General features: G+C 40.3%; 2 protein-coding genes across 3 annotated transcripts in view; both read left to right on the forward strand.

The window, feature by feature from the left end:
• Positions 1 to 8,227, forward strand: part of rcan3 (regulator of calcineurin 3) — a 46,962-nt gene extending 38,735 nt beyond the window's left edge. For both annotated transcript variants that reach the window (XM_035168949.2, XM_035168950.2), the window contains 3 exons: positions 788 to 961; positions 1,969 to 2,140; positions 5,037 to 8,227. In XM_035168949.2, coding sequence (XP_035024840.1) covers positions 788 to 961; positions 1,969 to 2,140; positions 5,037 to 5,191 — 501 coding nt within the window. In that variant the 3' untranslated portion in view covers positions 5,192 to 8,227. The remainder of the gene's footprint in view (positions 1 to 787; positions 962 to 1,968; positions 2,141 to 5,036) is intronic.
• Positions 8,228 to 11,574: 3,347 nt separating this feature from the next.
• Positions 11,575 to 22,110, forward strand: LOC118115989 (non-compact myelin associated protein). Its single transcript, XM_035167263.2, has 4 exons — positions 11,575 to 12,009; positions 19,021 to 19,124; positions 19,538 to 19,622; positions 21,006 to 22,110. Exons 2-4 carry the CDS (start codon positions 19,034 to 19,036, stop codon positions 21,277 to 21,279), a joined length of 450 nt encoding a protein of 149 aa, XP_035023154.1. The 5' UTR covers positions 11,575 to 12,009; positions 19,021 to 19,033; the 3' UTR covers positions 21,280 to 22,110.
• Positions 22,111 to 22,203: the final 93 nt, after the last annotated feature.

Below are 22,203 nucleotides of genomic sequence, written 5' to 3' on the forward strand. Positions count from 1 at the left end.
AATTAGGTGAGGATTAAAAAAGAAGGAGGAGTGAGACGGACAGCATGAGAGGAGATTGCAAGGAAATGAGAGGACGCTGAAAATCTAATTTCCCCTCAATAACTCTATTGCAAATGAATTGGTTGTTGAGCAGTTCGAGTCAAGTCTGCTGCACAGACTGAGGGGTCAGGGAATTTTAACTTAACCTAAAGTTTGTGTTCAATCAATCAATCAAATTTGATTTGTATAGCCCATATTCACAAATCACAATTTGTCTCATAAGGCTTAACAAGTTGTTGGATATTTACAGAAAATTAACTTATTGACAATTTAGAAAATTGCATTTGAATGCAATATTTATACACAGTACCAAATCATTTAATAGAAGATTATTAACTAAGCTGCTCCAGTGGACATTTTACCAGAAGGCAGCTACTTTTCCGTGGAGCTACTGTTTAAACAATTAGTTGATTAGAAGATTAGAAGATTAATGTGAAGTAAATCAATTAAGATTAATCATCTTAAGTATCTATTAAGCAAAACTGCTATTGGCTTTTACTATTTTCTCACTGTATATTGAGCATGTTTGTGTTTTGAAAAGTTAGTCGGAGGTTGATTGGACACTCTTAGTAGGTGTGAATGTGAGTTGTGAATGGTTGTCTCTATACACTGGCACAATGTCACCTGGGATTGGCTCTAGCTCCCCTCCGAGACCCTCAAAGTATAGATAGTGAATAGTTAAGTGATGGATGCATAGATATAAATCAAAAATGACATGTGTACATTTGTATGTCTTTGTCTTCTGCAGGAGAGATTCGAGGCGTTGTTTAGGATCTATGACGAACAGACGTCATTCCAGATGTTCAAAAGCTTCCGGAGAGTCCGGATCAACTTCGGCACCCCAGAGGTTGCTGCCCGCGCTCGCATTGAGCTACACGAGACAGAATTCAACGGCCAGAAGCTGAAACTCTACTTTGCCCAAGTGAGTGTGAGCTAAGAGGTCTGGGAAAGGGCAGCCAGGGGGCCTGAGACACGGACCATAAGAGCACTGCTTATTTACATAGACAGTTAACGCCCTATGCATCATTCTGTCCAACGTGCACACACAGAACTAGGACAAAAACAGTTTTTGGGATCCTGTCTTCTCTGAGCCACATCTGACGGCTTCCTTAATTCTCCTGTTACAAGCCATCACTCATAACTGATCACATGAATTCTTCATGTAAGGATGTTTCTATATACATTTCACAAACACCTACAAAAAGCTCCTTAATAGATGAGGCCTGGATTTTTCTAATCTGTAGGTGAAAAGAGTCGTTTTGGTTAAAATGCAAATATAATCTGGTTCCATATAGCCAGTGATTCAACAGCATTTAAATGGCTGCAGTTTAATGTCTAAAGAAAAAACACGTTGACATAGTGTGACTGAAAATCACTTAAAAAAAGCTAATAACCAGGATGTGTTCTCACCCAATTGAACCTGGTTTTTGCCCAGACGGTAAATGTCAAATTGCCACGAGTCATCTAATAATTGATTCCACCTCTGTACTTTTTTCATATAAGAGGATTAAAGATTTTACAGCTCAGGCAGATAATTATGGCAATTGGCAGCTATCAAAAGCCCAAATCTCCTCAGAGGAAGGAGCGTACGATTGGAGACTAAAAGACAGAATCCATGACTACAAACCTAATGTGCTTTTCTGGCTCTAAAGTATCAGGATTACATTTATAAAAAGATCCTCATCCAATCAGAGTCAATTTGCAAAGGTCTGCACTAGTGTTTTAAAAGGTAAGAACTGTTATCTTCTCATACAGAGATCCAGGATATTGTCACTTTGCACAGGCATAATATCCATTATATTGAATGAGTGAAACTGATGTTCAGAGGAAAGTTCAAATACAAGCAATATTCTTCCAGATGAATTTATGGCTACATTCACCCGATCACCAATTTGCAGCACTCATCAACTGTGGACTTCTCTCCAATAGGTCCAGAATGGCGATGATAACATTGACAAGTCGTACCTGGCCCCTCCCCAGCCCGTCAAACAGTTTCTGATCTCCCCGCCTGCCTCGCCACCCGTGGGCTGGAGCCAGAGCGAGGACGCGACACCCGTCATCAACTACGACCTGCTGTGTGCAGTAGCCAAGCTAGGACCTGGTCAGTGCTCGCTAATTTCAGCTCAATAAGCTCGTGCAGCGTGTTCACACATTTAATACGCAGCCGTGTGCACCAGCAGGTACAACGCTGAGGTAATTTGAGTGATTCATCTCAGGGCAGCAACCCAGATACAAACAGGAAATCATTTCTCGCTCCTCAGCAGGGTGTTATAGAGAGACGATGTTTCTAGGAAGCAATTAGGACAAAGGAATTGGCGAGCACCTTGTCCAATTGTCCCCGATTCATTCTTGACTTTTTTCAGCTTGTGAGTCAGCCTTGCATCTAATGTACCTTTTTCTGCTATCACATGCCTTTATCATTTAATTATGGGGAATTTTGAAATCAATGTCTCTAAATGAAATGGGCTTTGATCATAGAATTTCCTTCTGCAGTGTTACTGTGCATGAGATCCTGGTCAGACAAAAAGCAGCTTGAAGCCCATAAATCATCTCCACTGTGCTGGCCACCATACGTCAGTGTCCAGGGTGCTTAACCTAGACTTGCTGCAGTCTGACATCTGAAAGGAAATACGCATCAAAGCCACTTAGTGTGTCTGTGCAGGGGTCTGCAAAATATAATTCACCATTCTTTGAATCCCTCTGTTAAACAGCGGTTGATTAATCATCAGCACAATAGGTCAACGTTTTCTCAACATGTGAAAAATGGCTTTTATGTTTAGAAGCTTTTTTTATCCTTATTCCAAAACCACATGAGCCAAAATCTAAGGAATTGGTTGAACTGTGTTTTTTTGTTTTCTCCAACTTAAGATGCAATCATTAGCATGCCAGCTAACTAGCTATTACCAGTGTTAACCAATGCGTTACTCATATGGCCAAAGAACACACACCTCTAACAGTCTAGATAATCCTAGTTTCAGAGTTCATAGGCTAACTTTAACGGCATCGTCCTCGTCTTTCTTCATTTTGAGATGGTTTACACTCAGATAACATTGTTTATTTAAAATCAAAACCAAAAATAACAGTTAAATCTTGTTTTTTATTATACTTAAATATATAGATTTAGGACTGCGTTGCTACCCTGCAATACAAAAAAGTAGTAGTTTCTTTTTTGTCACCTGCATGGATTTCTTTGGAACTGTTAGCATTAGCCTGATGTTTAGTATAATGTTATGTACAGCATAAAGCAACCATATGTATATCTAAGACCTTTTGTTATATAAGATTATATTCTTAAAATGCATTAGTCAGCTACAGACAGCTAGAATTTTAGCTACAACTTATTAACTCTTCAAGCAACAGATGTTTTGTTTGCCGGAAAAAAATTGGATCCAGGCAAGAAATTAAAAGTTAGTTTTTTTTGTTCACCCCTGTATAAAATCAAGGACATATTGCTGTTTGTGAGATTACTGCGATGTTCACTGTTTAAATGTACTAATATTATTGTAAACAGTGTACGAGGGGACTGCCATCTCTATGAAGAAACACAAGCCCACAAATAGATATAACGGTTGCAGATCAGTTTCTCTGCACCACAGATGGATCATTTAGCAGTTCATGCCCCATTACAATTTTAGCGAGTGTGTTAAATGTGTAGGCAGCTCAGCCCAACGCTGTTAGATTTGGAAAATTTCAACATCTTCCCCTTCTGCCTCGTTCTCCGGCAGCTTTTCCGCTCAGTAATGGCGCCTCTGTCTGCCTTTGTCCACAAGATTTTAGATTGCAGCAACCTTTATGAAATGTCACCCAGCCACACATAGAACGGTGTGTCCACAATGTCTTTCCATGTCTGTGTATGTGGGCACACTCATACTGATGAAATGGAAAACAGAACTGTTAAGTCTGTATTCACTTGAACACTATTATCTTTTCTTTCTTATCATCAAAAACACGATTTAACTTCCTGCATACACACACGCAACACACACACACACACACACACACAGTCTGGACCACGCTCATCAGGTTCTGTTGTCACCATAGCAACACAAGGCATCAGGAAATGGCTTTGTTGCTGGGCTCAAATCCTGGCATCTGAAATCAGATCGGCTCTGGGCTGCAGCACAGTGCGCTGACTCCCTCTATCAACTCCCTGCGGTAACAGCAGGACCCTATTCACCGTCCGTCTCTGTGTTTGGCAGCGCTGTGAAAAAGCCACTCGACCAATTTCCTGCTGTCTGCCAGCTGTCTGATCTCATCTCCATGGCAACTGAGATACAATCTCTCAAGTGTATGTCTTCGGTCCAAGTCCGCTGAGTTTGGCATCTGGACAAATGGCGGCACTTTGCTGAGGAAGAGCCTTTTTTTGTTTTCTCTTGAATCCATGTCTTTCCACCCGAGTGTTGAAGAATTACCGAGGCAGAAAAAATACAGCAGATTAATTTGACCTGTAAAAATTCTCTGAATGAAATTCTCAGTAGTAAACACTAAATTGCATATTCATATTATTTCAAATACAGCAGCTGCAGCATGTTTTTTTAATACAATAACATTTTTTTTTTTACCTCAGCCAAGTAGGTCATGTTTTCGTCTGTTTGTTTGTTTGTTAGTCGGTCTCTCTGTTAGTTAGTAAGATTACTGGAACACCACTGGAGGGATTACCACCAAACTTGGTGAGAGGATGCTGTATGGGTCAGGAAAAAAAACATTAACATTACATTTTGGTGCAGATCCGAATCAAGAATTTCTCTTTTACTGTAACATTGTGAGATTGGCCATTTTTCCACAATTTTGTTCATTTCTTAATATTTCATGGATCTCAATGGAAGTGTTTAGGGGACTGATATTTATGAAATAAAATAAAATATCGGATCAGTGAATTTAAATGTGGTGTCATAAGGGGACTTTTGGTCTTTGGGAAAGGTTACATAAACAAATATTTCCTTGGTAACACTCGCTCTTCCTTTCACTCTTTCCATCCCTTACCCCCCCTCCCACAGGTGAGAAGTATGAGCTCCACGCGGGGACAGAGTCCACCCCCAGCGTGGTTGTCCACGTGTGCGAGAGCGAGACAGAGGAGGACGAGGCGGCGCGGCCAAAGCAGCAGATCGTCCAGACCAGACGTCCTGACGGGCCGCCCAAAGTCTTCAACTAGAGAGGCCTCCCCCCATGACACCGGCGCGGCCCCCTGACCGCACCCTTGAATTCCGCAACACACCTGCCCTCTCTCTCTTGTCTCTGCACTCACAGAGAGCGTCGATGCCCCTCATTTCAGTTCAACTACAAGCAAAAACAAAACCAACAAACATTGCTCAACAACGGTGTTTGTGGGGAGCGTGGCGATGGAATGAGGCGGCCTGAAGGGGATGGATGAGAACCACACACACACTCATCACATTCTGCGGACAGCGTGGGGAGTGGCGGGCACGCTTGCCTCCACCCCACCAACCCTCCTCGTTTTCAGCATGAGGGGTCGAAATACCTGTCCCACTGTAGGCACCTGTCACTTATCACACACACTCAGCTCTCATTGCTAGTCCTGCTCAGTAGCTTGCTGGTTAGTTAGCTGGCAAGCCGTACCTCTCCCTTAGCTTCACGGCCATTTTTTTTTCGCTAACAAAGATATTTTTCTTTTTTTTTTCTCCTTTTGTTTAAAAAAAATGTATTGTGTCTTATATATATATATATATGTGTTCAATATATATATAAAATGCATATATGTGTGTCTGTTATTTTTCTTTTTCATCCATTTTCATATCTGGTTTGTCTCTTCAGCTTACATCAAGATTGAGTGTGTGATGTTCCCACTCGTCTGCATGTATATACTATATTAGAAAAAAATACGTACAGAAACACAAGTACTACAAGATATATCGAGAAAAAGGAACCTATTTAACATCACACAGCACGAAGCGCCATATGTGACTAACAACGTTGTGGTGGTTGTTTTTTTCTTTTGTCGCTCGTTTTTTCGCTTTTTGTCTTTTTTATTTTATTTGGAGAGGTGTTGTTTTTTGCTAAACTACTAGATGTGTATTCTTACTATGTATTTTATACCCCAACACTTTTTGCATGCTTACTTATTTCCGTAGATGAGGAGCTGAGGTGTTTTTTTAATTTTTATTGTCGTTTGTGATGACAGGGAAATAAATGGTGTGACGCTTCTGACGCAAGTGCATATCCCCACGCAGAGTTTAAAAGTGACGTCTTTGGGGGGAAAAAGCTTAATGGGTTTTTTGTATGATTGACGGTTCAGTCTTTGGCATGGAGGCAAATTTGCATTTGTCGCTTTTTGGGGGATTTGATGGATCAGAGACAGTTAATCCCCCCCCTCATTTCCTTCAAGGGTTTTAGAGAGGTTGTTTGTTTGTTTTTCTCTCTGATTCCGTTTGTTGAATTTCATATCTTTAATGTTTTGGTTATGTCGTTTGATCAAACCCACTTTCTATGTGTCAGGTTTTTTCTTCTGAAACCTACTGCTTTTTTTGCACTGAGTATCTCTCGATATCTCCAAGCAATTGCGGGGCTCTCAAGCGTCTACTGCTGCGCGCCTGATTACTACTGCGCTGCTTTTCTCTGTAAATAGCTGAGCGTGGTGTCGATTTGTGGAAATAGTCCTTATAGATTTTGTAGTTTACCTGGAAGCATTTTGCTGAGAAAAGGGAATATTAGGGTAGCCTCATGAGATATCAACCAAAGCATTCACTCATACAATGATTTTTTTTCTTAAAGACACTAATGTATATTTGTTAATCTGAGAGAAATCACATTTTCCCAACACATCTGCAATTACTTTATTGCATTTTTATTTTATATCGAAAAAACTCCTTTTCCACTTTTTATGTTTTTTTTGGCACAAACTCAAACTAATTCCCCTAAAAAAAAATCATAACTTTCTTACTTCCTTTTCTTCTTTTATTGTGCAATTCTCCCTTCAGTCCTTTATCAGCTTAATGTGCTTCAACTACTCTTTTGATGAAATCATTCTGTGCTTTAGAAGCAACAGGAACAAATGTTTCTAACAGGGATTTGTGGGTGTCAGCAGTGAGTCTAAACCTTGTTTGTCATTAGGCAGCATGAAATCGAACTTTTTTGCTGTTTTATTTTGCAAAAGTCCATCTGCATGTGAGCACTTTATCGTCAGTGTTTCGTTTCCTTGACATGAATTGTCTTTCTTGAGACAAAGTAGGAAGCACATTGAATTTCTTGTTTCTTTCGTGTTTTTTCTTTTTATCTCAAGCTGAACACCTGGTTAGCCTTTTCACCAGCATATTGCAGTGAGTGATACACTCCACTTCCTTTTTGCTAGCGTGAACCTTGGAGAATTTCAGGCCTTTTTGGATATATATATGAAAGTGTGCTACTGGAAAACGTGCAGAGACGCAGCACAGTAGGAGGCTGAAAACGAGGCAGGATGACACTGCAGAACAAAATCAATGTCTTTGTTTTTGTGTTTGTCCACAAGAAAAAACATAATCTTATCTTCTGAGAGAGTTAAACAGTTCTTTGAGATTCATCCTGTTGGCAGAGTGCAGTTTTATTGGCACTACAGTAAAGCTGTCGTGGTTATTGATGCAGACGGCAGATTGGTGGAGCTGCTGAGGTGGATTATGAGAAAGAGGAAGCAGTGGGACACTTGTGGAGGTTTTTTTACTCTGGTCGTGGTGTTTCAAACTGGGTGCATTTTGGTCACAGAGGAAATGAAAATGTATATTTATGTACATATGCCAAGTTTTTTTGTTGCTGAGGCCAGTCCCAGTGTGCGGTTTGTTACAGCTTCTCTTTGCAATGTTGTAATGGGAAAAAATATGACGTAAAAAAGTGTAACAATAAGTCCTGCTCGATCAAAACCAACTGTCATTGTGTTGTGTTCAACAGTTCGACATGGACTCTGTTTGAAGGTTTCTTTTACTTTCGGGGAACGTCTACTAAAAAGGTCAATACTACACTTTGTCACTGTTGTACTGTTTCTGTTGAAATATGAATATTGTATCTTGTATTGTAGAATTCCAGAAAACAAAGTAGCAAAACAAGCAATAATTTACAGTTCTATAATACCGGTATCTGTATTTTCATGGTCTGTATTTACTTCTCAGAGATGGTCTCTGTCTCTTACAGTATCTGCTTCTATTTGTGTAGTATAATAGTCCTTTGTTTCACATACAATATACATAAAGACTTATTCTTAAAAGCCATGTTTCGTGTGGTTTATTTTAGGGCTTTCGAGAAGAAAAAAGTGGAAACAAAATCTCGATCAACAATGTCCACATTGGCTTTAAATGTAGATTTATTTGCCTACAATTAATGTTCTGAGTGCATAAAAAAATATTTGCTAAGAAATGGATCTTTTTTTTCTATCAGAAGTTCTTTAAAACACTTGAAGCTGAATCCTTTGGCCATCTGAAGTTAAACAATTATAGACTTGTTGCTATAGGCTTTACCATCAGGTTGTATCTAAATCTGTTATGTATGTACGTTATTTTCCAGTATTTAATATTTTCATACGACATAAAACCTTTTATACTTTGTATGTTGTATTATGAAAGCAGAGATAATACTTCCAGCTGCCATCTTTGTTTGAGCTAGCAAATGAAAGTCTCTTGGAAAAATAGGGCAAGAAAAGGCTCCTCATGTTAGGGTTAAAGTTTTGTCCGGTCTTGTTTCAATGTTAAAGACAATAACAGCAAGGTTCAGTTAATAGCCTCTATTAACCAGAGACGCTGCCATTGTTACCAATTTCTGACTCGTTGAGTGAGCCACACATGACATCTATAACATAAAGATGAGGTGCCTGTGAGGCAACGCGACGCTGACCTGCTTTTCAGCCGCCTTTTGAATTTCACGGCTGCAGTTTCCTCGTGTCAGTCATACAGAACCGACGACTGCTCGTGAATCCTGTAACAATAGATCTCTCTCATCCATTTCCCCCTGACAAGCTGCGTTTCATTATTGCGTGAGGAGAGAAAAAACAAAGGCAAAACAGTAGCACACTCTCGGCTCAGATTGCACAAAAAGATGTTTTGCAAGCGCAGGTTCGCCCGCAATGGAAAAAGTATCTGTCTACGTGCTGAAAGATACATATAACCTTGGTTTCAACTTTAAGCTTAGAATTTTTGCAAGTCATGCTTAATGATTTTGTCTGTGTGTCCAACATGATCCATGATCATAAATGTTACCTGTGTCCCTGTTAAATGATCTACACAGGTCAAAACCATGGAGCACTGTCAGAGTATTTCAGGTACAGAGGACTGATTAACGGCTGTGAGATGAGGCCTGCTCTGTATCACCCTGTGCCTTCTTCTCCATGACACAAAAAGCCCACTCTTCCTGGAGAGCAGATGGGGGAATTCCTCCTCACAATGCCCCTCACTGTTGAACGTGACGACACGTCTGCACCTCAGCAGATCAGGTTATCGTGGTCCTCCAGGGTGTTAATGGGGCCAGTGCCTCCAGATTCCTTTTAGAACGGTGCTCACCAGGATCACACAGCACCAACGTCTCTCTTGCAGGAATTTAAAGTGATGCATTAGTCTTGAGCTAACAATACAGTCAGGTCCTTAGTAAAGTGGATCCTTAAAAGCAGACACATATAGTTGAATCAACATGTGCTGTACTTAGATACAGCTTCACACAGCTAATCGCAGAATCATTTAACCAGACAGGTAAAGAATATAAGTTGTACATATAAATTGATTTGTGTAGACTCAAACTTTACACCTCATTGATTCAAAATACTAGAATATATGATTATTTTTAGACTATTGTACTGTTACTTTCACAATAAAACTTGACATGATTGTGAAACTGTTGGTAAAACGTACGAAATGCTGATACTTTTCCATCCTTTCTAAGGGAAACCTTTCACCCTTCACTGTGCAAGCCAGACTTAACTTACCAAGCTTGCCAAAGAAAATTAATCTAGAAAATGACAATTAACTAATCTAAAAGCCAGATAGGATGAACAAAACCAAAGACTACTAGTAATAATAATAATGATAATAATTTGGCTCTGCTACAGCCCCCATGACCCTCAAAGGTTAAGCGGTATAGATAATGGATGGATGGATGGATGGATGGATGGATTTTGGTCATGTAGTGCGTTTAACAAATGCTCAAAGACATTTAATATAAGTTAAAAACAATAAAAACACATGGAAAAAATACTTCCTTAACCTCACATACCAAGAAAAGCCAATAAAAGTAAATAACTAGAAATATACAGCACAAATCATTAATCACACATTAAAAGCAGTTCTGAACATGTGTTATGAGTAATGTTTTGAAGGTAACACTCACTGATTAATACAAAATGGCGTTTTCAGGGATAAATCAAGCTGATTTATTACCTCATATAAACTAGAAGGGCACTCAGAGTGTATAGCTCCGCCAAGGACCAACAAATCCCTCATAAAACCACATGGGTTCTTATTTGGATATGAACCAACAAACATAAAAGAAATATCATAAATATCTCGTGTGACTATCTTGCAAAGTTAGAGAAATTGTAAACAAAATTTGAGTGGGTTCTTCCCCCAACCCAAAAAGTTCTTGGGTGAACCACCTGTTGTTTAACCCTACCTGGATATTTTAGCACACGGTTGTTTACTGTACCACATTCATACTGGACTGAAGCCAACACAATGCCAGGAAGCCATTGTGAAAGATGTATTCTTCTTTATGAAACCTGACCCTCAGCATTCAGACTTAAGCAATGGTCTTCCACCACAAGGAACCACAGGGGACACCTGTTCCTGTGCAAGTGCGAAGCCTGTAAACAGCCCTTTCAGCCCATTGGGCCCAGCTGAGCACTGTGCGTCTCTAAACACATGAAGTCTGGTTACACTTTCTCACAAAGCCACAACACTGACTTGCTTTGTAGTCGTGGGCACCACCCAGCCCCGGGAGGTAACATGAGGCCCGATCCTGACGACTTGTTCACACTGTGTGGGGAAAGACTACCGGGGCAAGTGTGTCACAGGAGCCTGGGTGCTACAGACGAAGAATGGCACAGATACTAGGACAGTTGGAAAGATGAGCAAAATATTACCAGTGAGAACAGTTGTGTTTGTTCAGGAGAAAAACTTTCACACAAACTGTATCTTTTTTACACACCCAGTGCCCTTTGAACGAGTGCACTGTAATTCACAGTTAATCATCAACCACACGGATAAAACGCAGTTTTAAATACCTTAAGGGATTTGTGATAACATTGAAACCACATGCTTTGTCCACAGAATAACACAAAACATGCACACACATTATTCATCTCCATCAATAGGAGGTAATGATTGGATTGTTTTTCATTTTAGTGACACACACGCACACACAAACCCAGAAGTGTAGCATATCCACTGGATTAAATTATTTTTTGGAGTTAGTTGAGTCTTTTTTTGACTGAACGCACAGTGACACATCCTGGGAGCTCCAGGCGAGACATCCTATCAGATGCAGACGAACGGATTTTGAGAGGCAGTAGTCATGGTGAGGGGCCGAGCGGCGCAGGCAGCCCTTTGATCGGCGGCGGTGTGCATGGCACGCCTAAGGGCCTGGCGGAAGGACCTGAAAAACCAGCTGCCTGAGATTATTACTCTGAGCGAGGAGCAGCGAGTGTACGAGCGTGGAGCCTCCTCCTTTTCCTCCTCAACCTCCTCCTCCTCCTCCTCCTCTTCACATAAACACTCTGATTCCCACAGACACCACACACACATACACAGGTACAGAGGAATCCCTGCTTGTTTTTTGAACCCTTCTGTTTTTTACCTGTGGGACTTCAGCAGCACCTGGGACTTTACATTCCTCCCCCGGAGCAGCTCACACACTCCTCTCCTCCCTCCCCAGACCTGCTCTGACTGTCGGCCCTCCACCAGTGGACTATGCCCCCTTCAGTCAGCTGAGGGAGGGGGGGGGGGCGCCACGCTGCTCAGGGTCCCGTCTGAAGAAGGCTTGGGCTGAAATCAAAGAGGAGACGGTTAGGTAAGTCACAAGGTTAATGCCTGCCTATGTGAGTTTCCCTCTACACTTGAGTCACTTTTCAGAGGTGCCTATGAATGTGTGTCACTGCAATGTGGTTGTGTCAGGGTGTGTGTGTGTGTGTGTGTGTGTGTGTGTGTGTGTGAGAACGTATGCTCCTCTAGACAACATGGCAGGTGAGTCGCAAGTGAAAGGGAATAGCTCACATTCCAAAGAGCCCGCGGATTAATAAACCTCTTCTTACTGTGTGAACCATGTGGACCGACCCAGATTTAAGTCAATTCCAGATCCCGACAGTATCCGTGTGTGTGTGTATCTCTTAATGATAACAGACTGTCTGATGGCGCGGTTGCTCTAATCACCCCTGTCATCAGTAGCCTTGACGTAATAGGAAAATATGACTGCTGTTTGTACAGTGTCATTACTGTAATTCAAAGCTAAACAGTTTATGTTTGCATGTTACGTAGACAGAAGGATGGTTGTTTTAGGCTCTTAGCTCTGTTAAAGCTGATAACTGACAATTGGCAGATTTCTCTCTGTAAAAATAGAAAAATGATTTGTTCTTCTATGTGTTTTACTCATTAAATTAGGCTACAGGGACTCACTGAGCTGCACAAATGCTCAAACATTTGGCTAAAAATACAGTTTGGATCACTGTAAAATGTGTCAGTTTGAGATAGATAAAGTAATAAGTTGTTATTTAAATGCCTCCTTCACTTTAGGCTTTCTGTCTTTCCCAATATTGTGAAAATGACGTCTCAGGGACACTTTGAATGAACTTCTTGAAATTTGGCACAAGCAAACAATTTTTAATTGTATATCGCCAAATCATATCATACATTACCTCAAGGCACTTTGAGGTCGGGACTTGAAAAATTATAGAGAAACCCTAAAGTTTCCAGGATGCACTGTCGTTAAAGAGTCACTGTGCCCTCACTAAATCCCCTATTTGGCCATAACTACGCAGGTTTAATGATATGATAAGATCTCATTTTAATGAAAAAAGGATTCCTTTAAAGGTTTTGTAAGCCACCAGATACAGGGTTCATCACAGCCCAACCCTGTCTGAGACGTCTGAATGGACTGCCCACTTTCCCATGAAAAAGAAAATAATCTCCCTCAGTCGTTGGTAAACATGCAGCTTCTTATGTTATCGTTTTAACGCTGATAAGCATTGTTTGAAAATATGAAAGCCTTACAAAGCACATTGCACCATACATACCAGCACACCAACTTTGTTTCTTCTTTTGTATCGCAACAGACGCTTGTCACTCTGTTTTACACCCAACATGTTGCTGACATGAAGAATGGCACATTTGTCCGTTCTCACCACAGCACTTTTATTTTGTTGCCTTTTCTATAAATATCCATATGTCATCCCTAACCACAGGAGGAACACATTCTAACCTAAGCTGCTGTGCAAACACACTGTCTCGAACCTTTAATGACAAAGTGGATTTCGTTTTCATTTTAAAAATTCATTCTTTTAACTCCACCAGGGAGTTTTATATCCAGGGGCAAATCCAGGGGTGGGACCAGGGGACACTAGCTCCAGCTGAAATCTGATTGGCTGCTGAAGTACACCTGTCCCATCACTTTTGTCTCCAAATAAAAATCTAGTGAATTCAAATGTGGATTCTTAAGGGTACTGTGAGGCCTTGGTTCAAGGTATGTGCCATTTTAGTTGGAATTGAGTTTAGGTGTTTGATTATTGATAATAGTTGTGCATTGAAATAATCATCAGGATATTTGTAAATCTGTCAGGGGCAATGCAGGATTTACTTTAACCCGACATTAGTCCAGGAATCAACACAACTTCTTCCAAAAGTCACTTTCACACAAGTTGAGACTCAGTTGGGATGTATCACAGTTTTACAACACACGCTTTATTAGTTAATCTCTAATGTCACTCCATCAACAGGCCGATGCATATGGTGCCAAGCACTGTGAGTGCTGCTGCAAATCCCTCAGTGATTGACTGAGGTTGATAAAAGACGTACTTAAATGTCTCTTTAATGTGACATCTGGAAAACAAGTATTAGCGTATGGGATGCAAATACGCAGATATGTGATACAGACTACCTCTCTGCATGCGTGCCTATTCTCCCAGGCAGGGCTGAAGTAATTGTCCCCTCTGTGTCTTATTAACCTGTTTCAAATTGACTGCTCAAATATTGACTCCAAACGTCATTCGGCGAAGGTCCGGCTTTGAACGTGTTTACGAACAGGAGACCATGTTTTCTGATGTGTGGAGAGAAAAAACGTGCGGAGGGGGGAAATAGTTGAGCCACTAAACAGCTTTGTCTGGTGTTTCCTCATATAGAGAGAGAAAAAAAAGAGGAAACTAAATTGTTTCTGCTCTCTCGACTCTCTGAACAAACCAATAAATGATTTGTTTACTGAGGGTGGAAGAGAGGATATTGAATCCGCAGTGCAGGTGAAGAGCTGTGTCTCCTAGAACAACAAACCGACGTTATTACAGTGAAGAAGATACAGACATCAGAGAAAAGTAATGAGACTACTTTGAGCTACAAATCCCTTTCCCTCCAAAAAGTAAAGCTAAATTAGAAAATAATAATTTATTCAAATTATAACTTAACCAGAAGATCCAATAGAATATGTATAAATATGTATATTTATGTATAAATGTCAATATGTATATAATCTAAATAAACATACATGTAAACAAATGAATGATTTAAGAATAAAGTCACATTCACCACATTCATTCTACTCTGCTAATTGATAGAAACATAGCAACTACACATATATCAAATTTACAATATTCTACGTCTGTACAATACTGCTAATTAATAATCAATATGTCTGACTTCTTGGTCAGTGCTGTTACATTACAATATCAATATCCTGCGTTTAAATCTGCATTTCCCATATCGATGTTGGTACCAGTTCTTTCTCACCTTTAGAAGTTACTGCCTGCCATTATCAACGAAGCCATCAGGCTTTACTGTCATATTTCAATTTCCCTGGTACTTCTTCCTTCCCTCATTGTGAAAGTAAAGAACGTGACTCCACCGCTTCCTGTATCTAAGTCAGTAACTAAAGGTTAATGATGCTACTTTGTTTGGTTAATATGCAAATTAGCTATTGAGTCTGGCGCTACATTTTTAACAAACCACAGAGCGTGTTGTTCTTTTTAAAGCAATTTGTGGAGTGAAATTAAATAAGATGAGACATTGATACACCGCCAGTCCCTCCCTGGTGTGTTTTCTCAGAGGTTAGAGCTTCCATAGAGTAGAGTGGTTCTTTCTTTTGGCTGGTTTAGACGTCAGACTCCATCTTCAACAGTCGTCTTTTGCGTGCTGAACCAGCTCTTTGTGTAGATTTGTGCAAGAAAGTATCGATGCCCACCTTTGCTCACCAGCAGAAATATTTTGTACGTAATAATGTAGTTTGCCAGCAAGGTGAGAAGATTCTCTATATTTTAATCTGTGGCATTACAAAATACAAGGTGTGTTAACTGTACTGGGGGTGGGGTAAGGTAAGGGTAACCCGATCCTTAATTGACGTGTACCACACCAAAGCTACGCCTAAAAATATGAGCTAGAGTCAACTGGATGAATTACCCACTTCTGTCAGAACACGCTGTTCCGTGAGAGTCGACACACCCACCTATCCCTAATATGACGTCTGCCTTTGCCGGGGCTACAGCTACTTACATCTCAAGCATCTCTACAATTTTCTAACCAGAGCATTTATCTATTAAATATTTAATCGGACATTTTACCGCATTGCTCCTGCAGCAATTTGTTTTGTTTGAACGTGGTAAGGCTTTGAAAACAAATCTCACTCCGATCATACGCTCACCTGGCTGGCACACACACATAATCCTTGTCAGAATCCTGTTGTGCTGGACAGGACAGTTTTTGTTTGGAGATGAAAGTGATTCAGAGGCATCAGTGCTGCATTGTTGTCATAGCACAATCTCAGGTTGTTGAATTGATACAGTTTCTCCTGTTAAACCTCTACATCTTCATATTAACTGACTGTACATTTGGTACATTTAAGCTGATAACTGTACAGTAAATGAATACACATCACTTCCCACCATATTGTCCGTATTGTGCAGAGCCCTTTAAGCATGGCATTGCCCCAGCACGCAGTAACCAAAGCAAGGGTGTTATCAACCTCATACAGATCAGTTGGCCACTTATCAGGAGCTGTCACCTTTGCAAACAGCAAACCTGATATATGTCGGTGCTAATCTCTGTGCTTAATAGTGTGTCAACACAGGGAGAGTTGGTTCTGTAATATTTGCTGTAGAGAAGGAAGCCGGATAAGATGTGCATTACGCATGACGGGCGAGTACTGGCTTTGATTGTCCAGTCAAAATCCATGGATGAGGTTGTAAAAAGGTCCCTTCACAACGAGTCTATAGGTGAAATGTACACCTTTACGCTCCATTAATGGCTGAGTCAATTACATGTTAAACACAATATCGTGATTATCATTGAAAGAGGAGTCTGAAAAAGAAATTTAATCTCATATTATTCTAGTAGAGAGGATATTTAAAAGCATTTAACACAAAGGGAAGCATGATTTTAGAAGAATTATTCAACATTCAAGCAGGTTAGCTAAGCTTAGCATAAATACTTGAAAAAAGGGGGAAACCGCTCTGTTGGAATGAAGCAAAGTCCACTTACTAGCAACAATTAACAGCAATAAGATGGCCGACATGTCTCCTCTTCCTCCCGCTGTGCATAAATGAAGCCAAAATATCGCAAATATGGGGACCGCTATCTTGCGCAGTTTACGTTGTTTGGAGCCAGAGTCAGTATCAGTGTATTATCGAAAAAATAGCACTTGAAAATACATCAAAACTATTTGAAGTGTAGCCATCCGCTAACATGGAGTTCGGGATTGGTGACATGTACTGAAACCAGCCACCAGGGGAGCAATTTAGATGTTCACTTTTGGGGAGGATGGATTCGTCAATGTTGGCCAACTGTCATGTCATACATCTTAAAACTGAACGGATTACCATGAACCTTAGTGGAAGGATGCCTTATGGGTCAGGGAAGAGGACATTCCATTTTGGCATTGCGAGATCAGGTGTTTTTCAACATTTTCACCGTTTTCCCTAAACCATGCAGCTTGATTCATTTTAAGGGGAGCGTTGGGCCTCGGCGGAGGAATATTCTAGTTGTAATTTGTTTTAATGCCTAATAACCAAATCAGGCGTCCACCATAAATGCAAAGCCTTTCATTTCTCTGACAGCACCAAGTCTACACCCTGCATGATTCCAGGGTTAGTCACTGAAGCTTTTAAATGAGTAACGAACACATAGAAGCAAAAAAAGATTATTTCAGTGGTAAATTGTGATTCTAAGTTGAGCAATCAGGTCGTATAATTAAATATAATTATGTGCTTCTGCAATTTATTTAACGTCACGCCACGTGAAAAAGAGGATGAGGAACTCCCATAACTACGCTTGTACAGTTCTGGCACATGAGAAATGGCCGGTGACCTTTCTAGACTCAGTGGAAATCAAAATATAAACACATGTAGACATTGAACACGAAGTGACCGCCTGTATATTCATTTTATGGGAAGTTTGCATGACTTCCCGTCTATTTGCATGCAAGAAGTATCAGTTACAGGGACAGCCCTGACCTACAGCTCTGTACAGGTCGTTTCCTGTTGAATATCAGGGATCCTCCATAACGTGAGAGGAGACCCGCATGACTCATAACGATTGCAACACAGCAGATTAGCTGTAGATCCAGATTACAACATCAGAGAACACGCGCTGCATTGTTCAAGATGGATAATTTCATGAGTCATCCATTAAACATGTTATCAGGCCTTTGACCTGCCTGAACCTGACCGGCTTACCCAGGCCTGGGGAGCGGGAATCCTTCTCCAGGCTCACTCTGTCATGTTGAATACAGCAGCCCACTTCTTCAACCGGCTGTTAGAAAGGGCCAACTTCCCCTTGTGTTACCACCATGTTCTCATAGACTCTGAAATCTTGAAATTTTCACCTGATCTACAACTACTACAAAAGCCACTAACTTCAAACTTTCTGCATAATCACCAGAGTTGAACTTCATGTACAAGTAACACCAGCTGCATAATTCATCTCCTTCTACCTTAGGCCACAAACCTATTAAAAACCCTACCTAGTGTGCAGTATAAACTGTAACGCCAGCTGTAATTGGTCCTGCACATCCACTCTATGGTGGTGATGTCAGTAATGATTATTGTTTCATACATGATCTTCTGGTGAGGCTCCTCATTCATGTGGTTTCTATAGGACCTTAATTATCGGTGCCTCTCCCTCTGCTACGTGTCAGAGTGGTGTCGCACAGCTATGTTTGTCTTCAAATCAATCATTCTCGTTTCCTCATTACCTCATTACCTCCACCAAGGAGGTTACGTTTTTGTCTGTGTTTGACTGATAATTGGCGGGATTACGCAAATACTACTCTACAGACTACCATGAAACTTGATGGAAACATGCGGAATGGGTCAGGGAAGAACCCATCAAATCTTGGTGCGGATCTGTATCATATTTTTTGTTTCTTCTTTCTTTTTTTGTTATTAAGAGATAGGACGAAGAAAATCTGATTGTTTAATCTGTAATATGATTGCTTGCTCTTGCCTTCGCCAAGGAGGTTATGTTTTCATTACTGTTTGTCTGTCTGTTAGCAGGATTATGAAAAAACTACTCAACCAAAACATTAAAAACATGGTGGAAGGGTGGGGTTAACCTTTGGAGAAGATTTGATCTAGGGGGTGGACCCAGGATTTTTTTTTTCACCTTCTTTAAGATTTCATTTTCATTTTGTACATTTTTGTGAATTTCTCATGAAATGATACTGAAACCTCTATGGAAAAAAACACAATATTTATGGGACTGAGTATTTGCATTTTGATACAAGTTGATTGAATCAAAGGGGACCGTTGGGCACTATTCTAGTCCTTGATCCTCGTGTTTAACTTGAGTATTTATTTGACTAAAGTGGCTTCTTTCTTTTTTGTCTTTGTAGGTTATTGCTGAAGATGCAAGCCTCAACTGTCTCACCTGTGACCAACACTACTCCACTTTCAAACACCACCGTCACAAAGTCCAAAGAACAAATCCTCATCCAGAGTAAGGATACCCCACATTGCGTTCGTGTTTGTGTTTTGTCTTCTTCAGTTGCATATTAATAAGACATCCATATGAGGTGTTTGTAATGTCCACCATCAGAGCCGAATCCTCTCCAGGAACTTTAGTTAAAAAAACATTATATGACAAGCCAAGCCTCTTAAATAACAACCTATTGCATCATGCAGCCTTGCATGGGAGCGGCACTCGTGCATTTAATAAAACATGAAACATAATTTAATGTCCCCCTTGCCTGTGAGTAATCTCGTTGCTAAGCATCGCTCACTTCTTCGGGAGTGTACACAAAATAAGCTGCATCACGTGGAGCCTGAGTGCAAATGCAAATTTTAGAAGGGACGAATAAACTAAGCTTCAACTCTTAAATGACTCATTCCTCCTCTTTCTGTGTCTGTCAGGTTCTGGGGCTATGATAGCTATCATCGTCATAGGTATCATCATCATTCTCGCCATTCTACTGATCATCCTGAAGACGTACAACAGGTAAAGCCACATTCCTGTTTGACACCACAATTCCTGCCCTCTGAATGTCACGAGCAGTACAATACCAACCATGCTATTTTTATCGGAGGAACAATCGACAGCTTTTTTGTTATGATCTTTTCATTAGGCTCCATCCGTGAGACCAAACAAAATTAAATAAACATCACCCATTTTGTTAAATCGGTAATCACATCATTATATTGATTTATATATGTTTTGATATGTAACCTTTTAAAGGTAAACAGTCCTCTTCACACCACTCACATGAAAACAGTACCACCAAAGAGGGCTGTTCCACTTTTAGACTGTTTAGTCTGAAAGTTCAGAGAAAAGTCGTAGGCACATGTGGCTGTTTTTGTTTTGTTGTGTTTTTTAAATCATCCTCCAACCCCTCGGATTTATCTCATGACACCTTGGGTTGTATTGACCAGCAAGTTGGACACTTTGGACTCTACTGATCCATGATGTTTCATCCCTCATGTCTCTAAATCTAAAGAAGGCCAAATAAAGTCTAGGAGAAGAACATATGGCAGAAAAAGTTTGAAAGCAGTAACAATCAATATAAAAACATTTCCTGAGCAGATATGAGGGAATTGATTCTTAATTAAAATTAAAGTCCAATACTATACACAAAATTTACCAAAACTATCAAGTCAAGAGTAGAATAAACCTTGTCAGTTCATTTATGTGATGAATTTTACTTTGAATTCTAAATTATTATTATTATTATTATTATGAAGCATCTTATTGTGTACTTCTCACAGTTTCAGCTGGTTATATCTACTTTCTATTATGTTTGTATGTGTAAGTCATAACAATTCCTCATATACGACAAGATGACAAGTGTGTTGTGTGTAAAGTTTCAAAGTGAAAAGTCACTAGTAACTACAGCTGTCAATCATTATGTTTCGTAAAATGGAAAAATGCTCGTAAAAAGGTACCTCCTGTCTCTTATTACCGTAGGTGTGACAAATGCAAGTAAATGCGCTCTGTAATGTTTTGCCACTGTAAAGCTGGGGGTCGGGACCCACCATGGGGTTGTGTCATTAATTTAAGGGGTCACAAAATGATGAATAAGAATAGAGCACAGTAACACGTGTAAATTAAGATTCATATTAGGGCAACACATGCCAAAAGTATTTTAATATATATGGATTATTTTATTCAGTTTTGTTTTACTGTTGTTTTCTTTCCTATTTCATTTTCTTTTCCTTCTTCTAATTTTTCGATGACAGATGTGTTTGGTATCTTTTGTAATTTTTCCACTGAAGTAAAAGGCCTACGAGCAAAATCAGACTAGAAGGCTTTCAAATATTTAAAAACAATGTCCTGCTAGATATGAGCGATGTGAGATCTATTCTAACATGGTCTCATTGTGTCCAGGTGGACCCATGCATCCAGGGTCCTGGGGGGGAGCACCAAACCTCGTCCGAAGATGTCACAGTCCACAGTTCATAGCAGCGTGCCGCTAAGCACCCTGGGAGTCAGCTCCGTGTCGAGCAGCATCCCCAATTCCAACCCGGCCTCAGAGAACAGCTTCCATCTGCCCAGAGCGGAGCTGACCAGCGTGGAGGAGAACCACTTAGAGCAGTTCAGCACCACCAGCGGCTCCACCGTGGTCACCATACACGAAACTCCGTCGTTAGGGAACACATAGCACCATGACTGCACTCTAGTCTCACAACAGGCATTGACTGCTGCGCCGTCCACGTCCGTGACCACACACGGTGCGTGTTGACTGAATCCTGTGGAAACCCAACCCGTGACGTCAGGGTTATCACTGTCAATCTTCACCAACTGAGCCACTGCTGGTCACTACATGGATGTACGTCATGTTGGTGTACAAAAGCACACGCCATGAACAAAATGGTACCAGACACAGACGCAATGGATCATATGAAGGATGTTGCATGAAGAAAGCGTGTTTAGAGTATAGACACCATCAAGTTTCTTACTGTTTGTACTGTTTGTTGATGTTCTAAAACCATGAAGAAAATGTATAGTAAAGGCTGTAATGGCTCGACGATGCTGGTCATAAGTGTGTACATTTCTGCATCAAGGAGAAATCTATATGTTCATGAGTAAATGTAGAATTGGTATAACAGAAAATAAAGACAGTGTGCTGGATGATAATAGTTACCAGCCCTTTTCAGGTCATATCTTGATAGAGCAGATTTATATCTATAAACAATATTCCTTGATGAAACTGGTTCACCTGGCATCACACTGTCTTTGTCTTCTGCCCCACAGATTCTCACAGATTAGTTTTACTTTAATGAATCTCTCAAATGTCAATGAAATTTTTGTTTTACTATGTAGAATGAAGAGACCACAGAGAAACAGCTGAACACCCTAATGTGAGTTCTCTGTTTTTCAAAGTTGGCACCAAAGGACTTTGCACTTTATTTTCATTGTTCTCTGTGTTTGTATTGTTTGTGGCTCTTTATTGAAAGAAAAGAGATGAAATAAAAAATGTCCTGTTTCTAAATGTGGCTGCTTGTAATTTGTGCGGAAGAAAGTGTGACGTAAAGCTGTTGGTGAAGATTAAAAGGACGTAAGTAAGAACAGCAGAGGAAAGAAA

Source organism: Hippoglossus stenolepis, chromosome 10, assembly GCF_022539355.2.
Source record: "Hippoglossus stenolepis isolate QCI-W04-F060 chromosome 10, HSTE1.2, whole genome shotgun sequence".
Lineage (NCBI taxonomy): Eukaryota > Metazoa > Chordata > Actinopteri > Pleuronectiformes > Pleuronectidae > Hippoglossus > Hippoglossus stenolepis.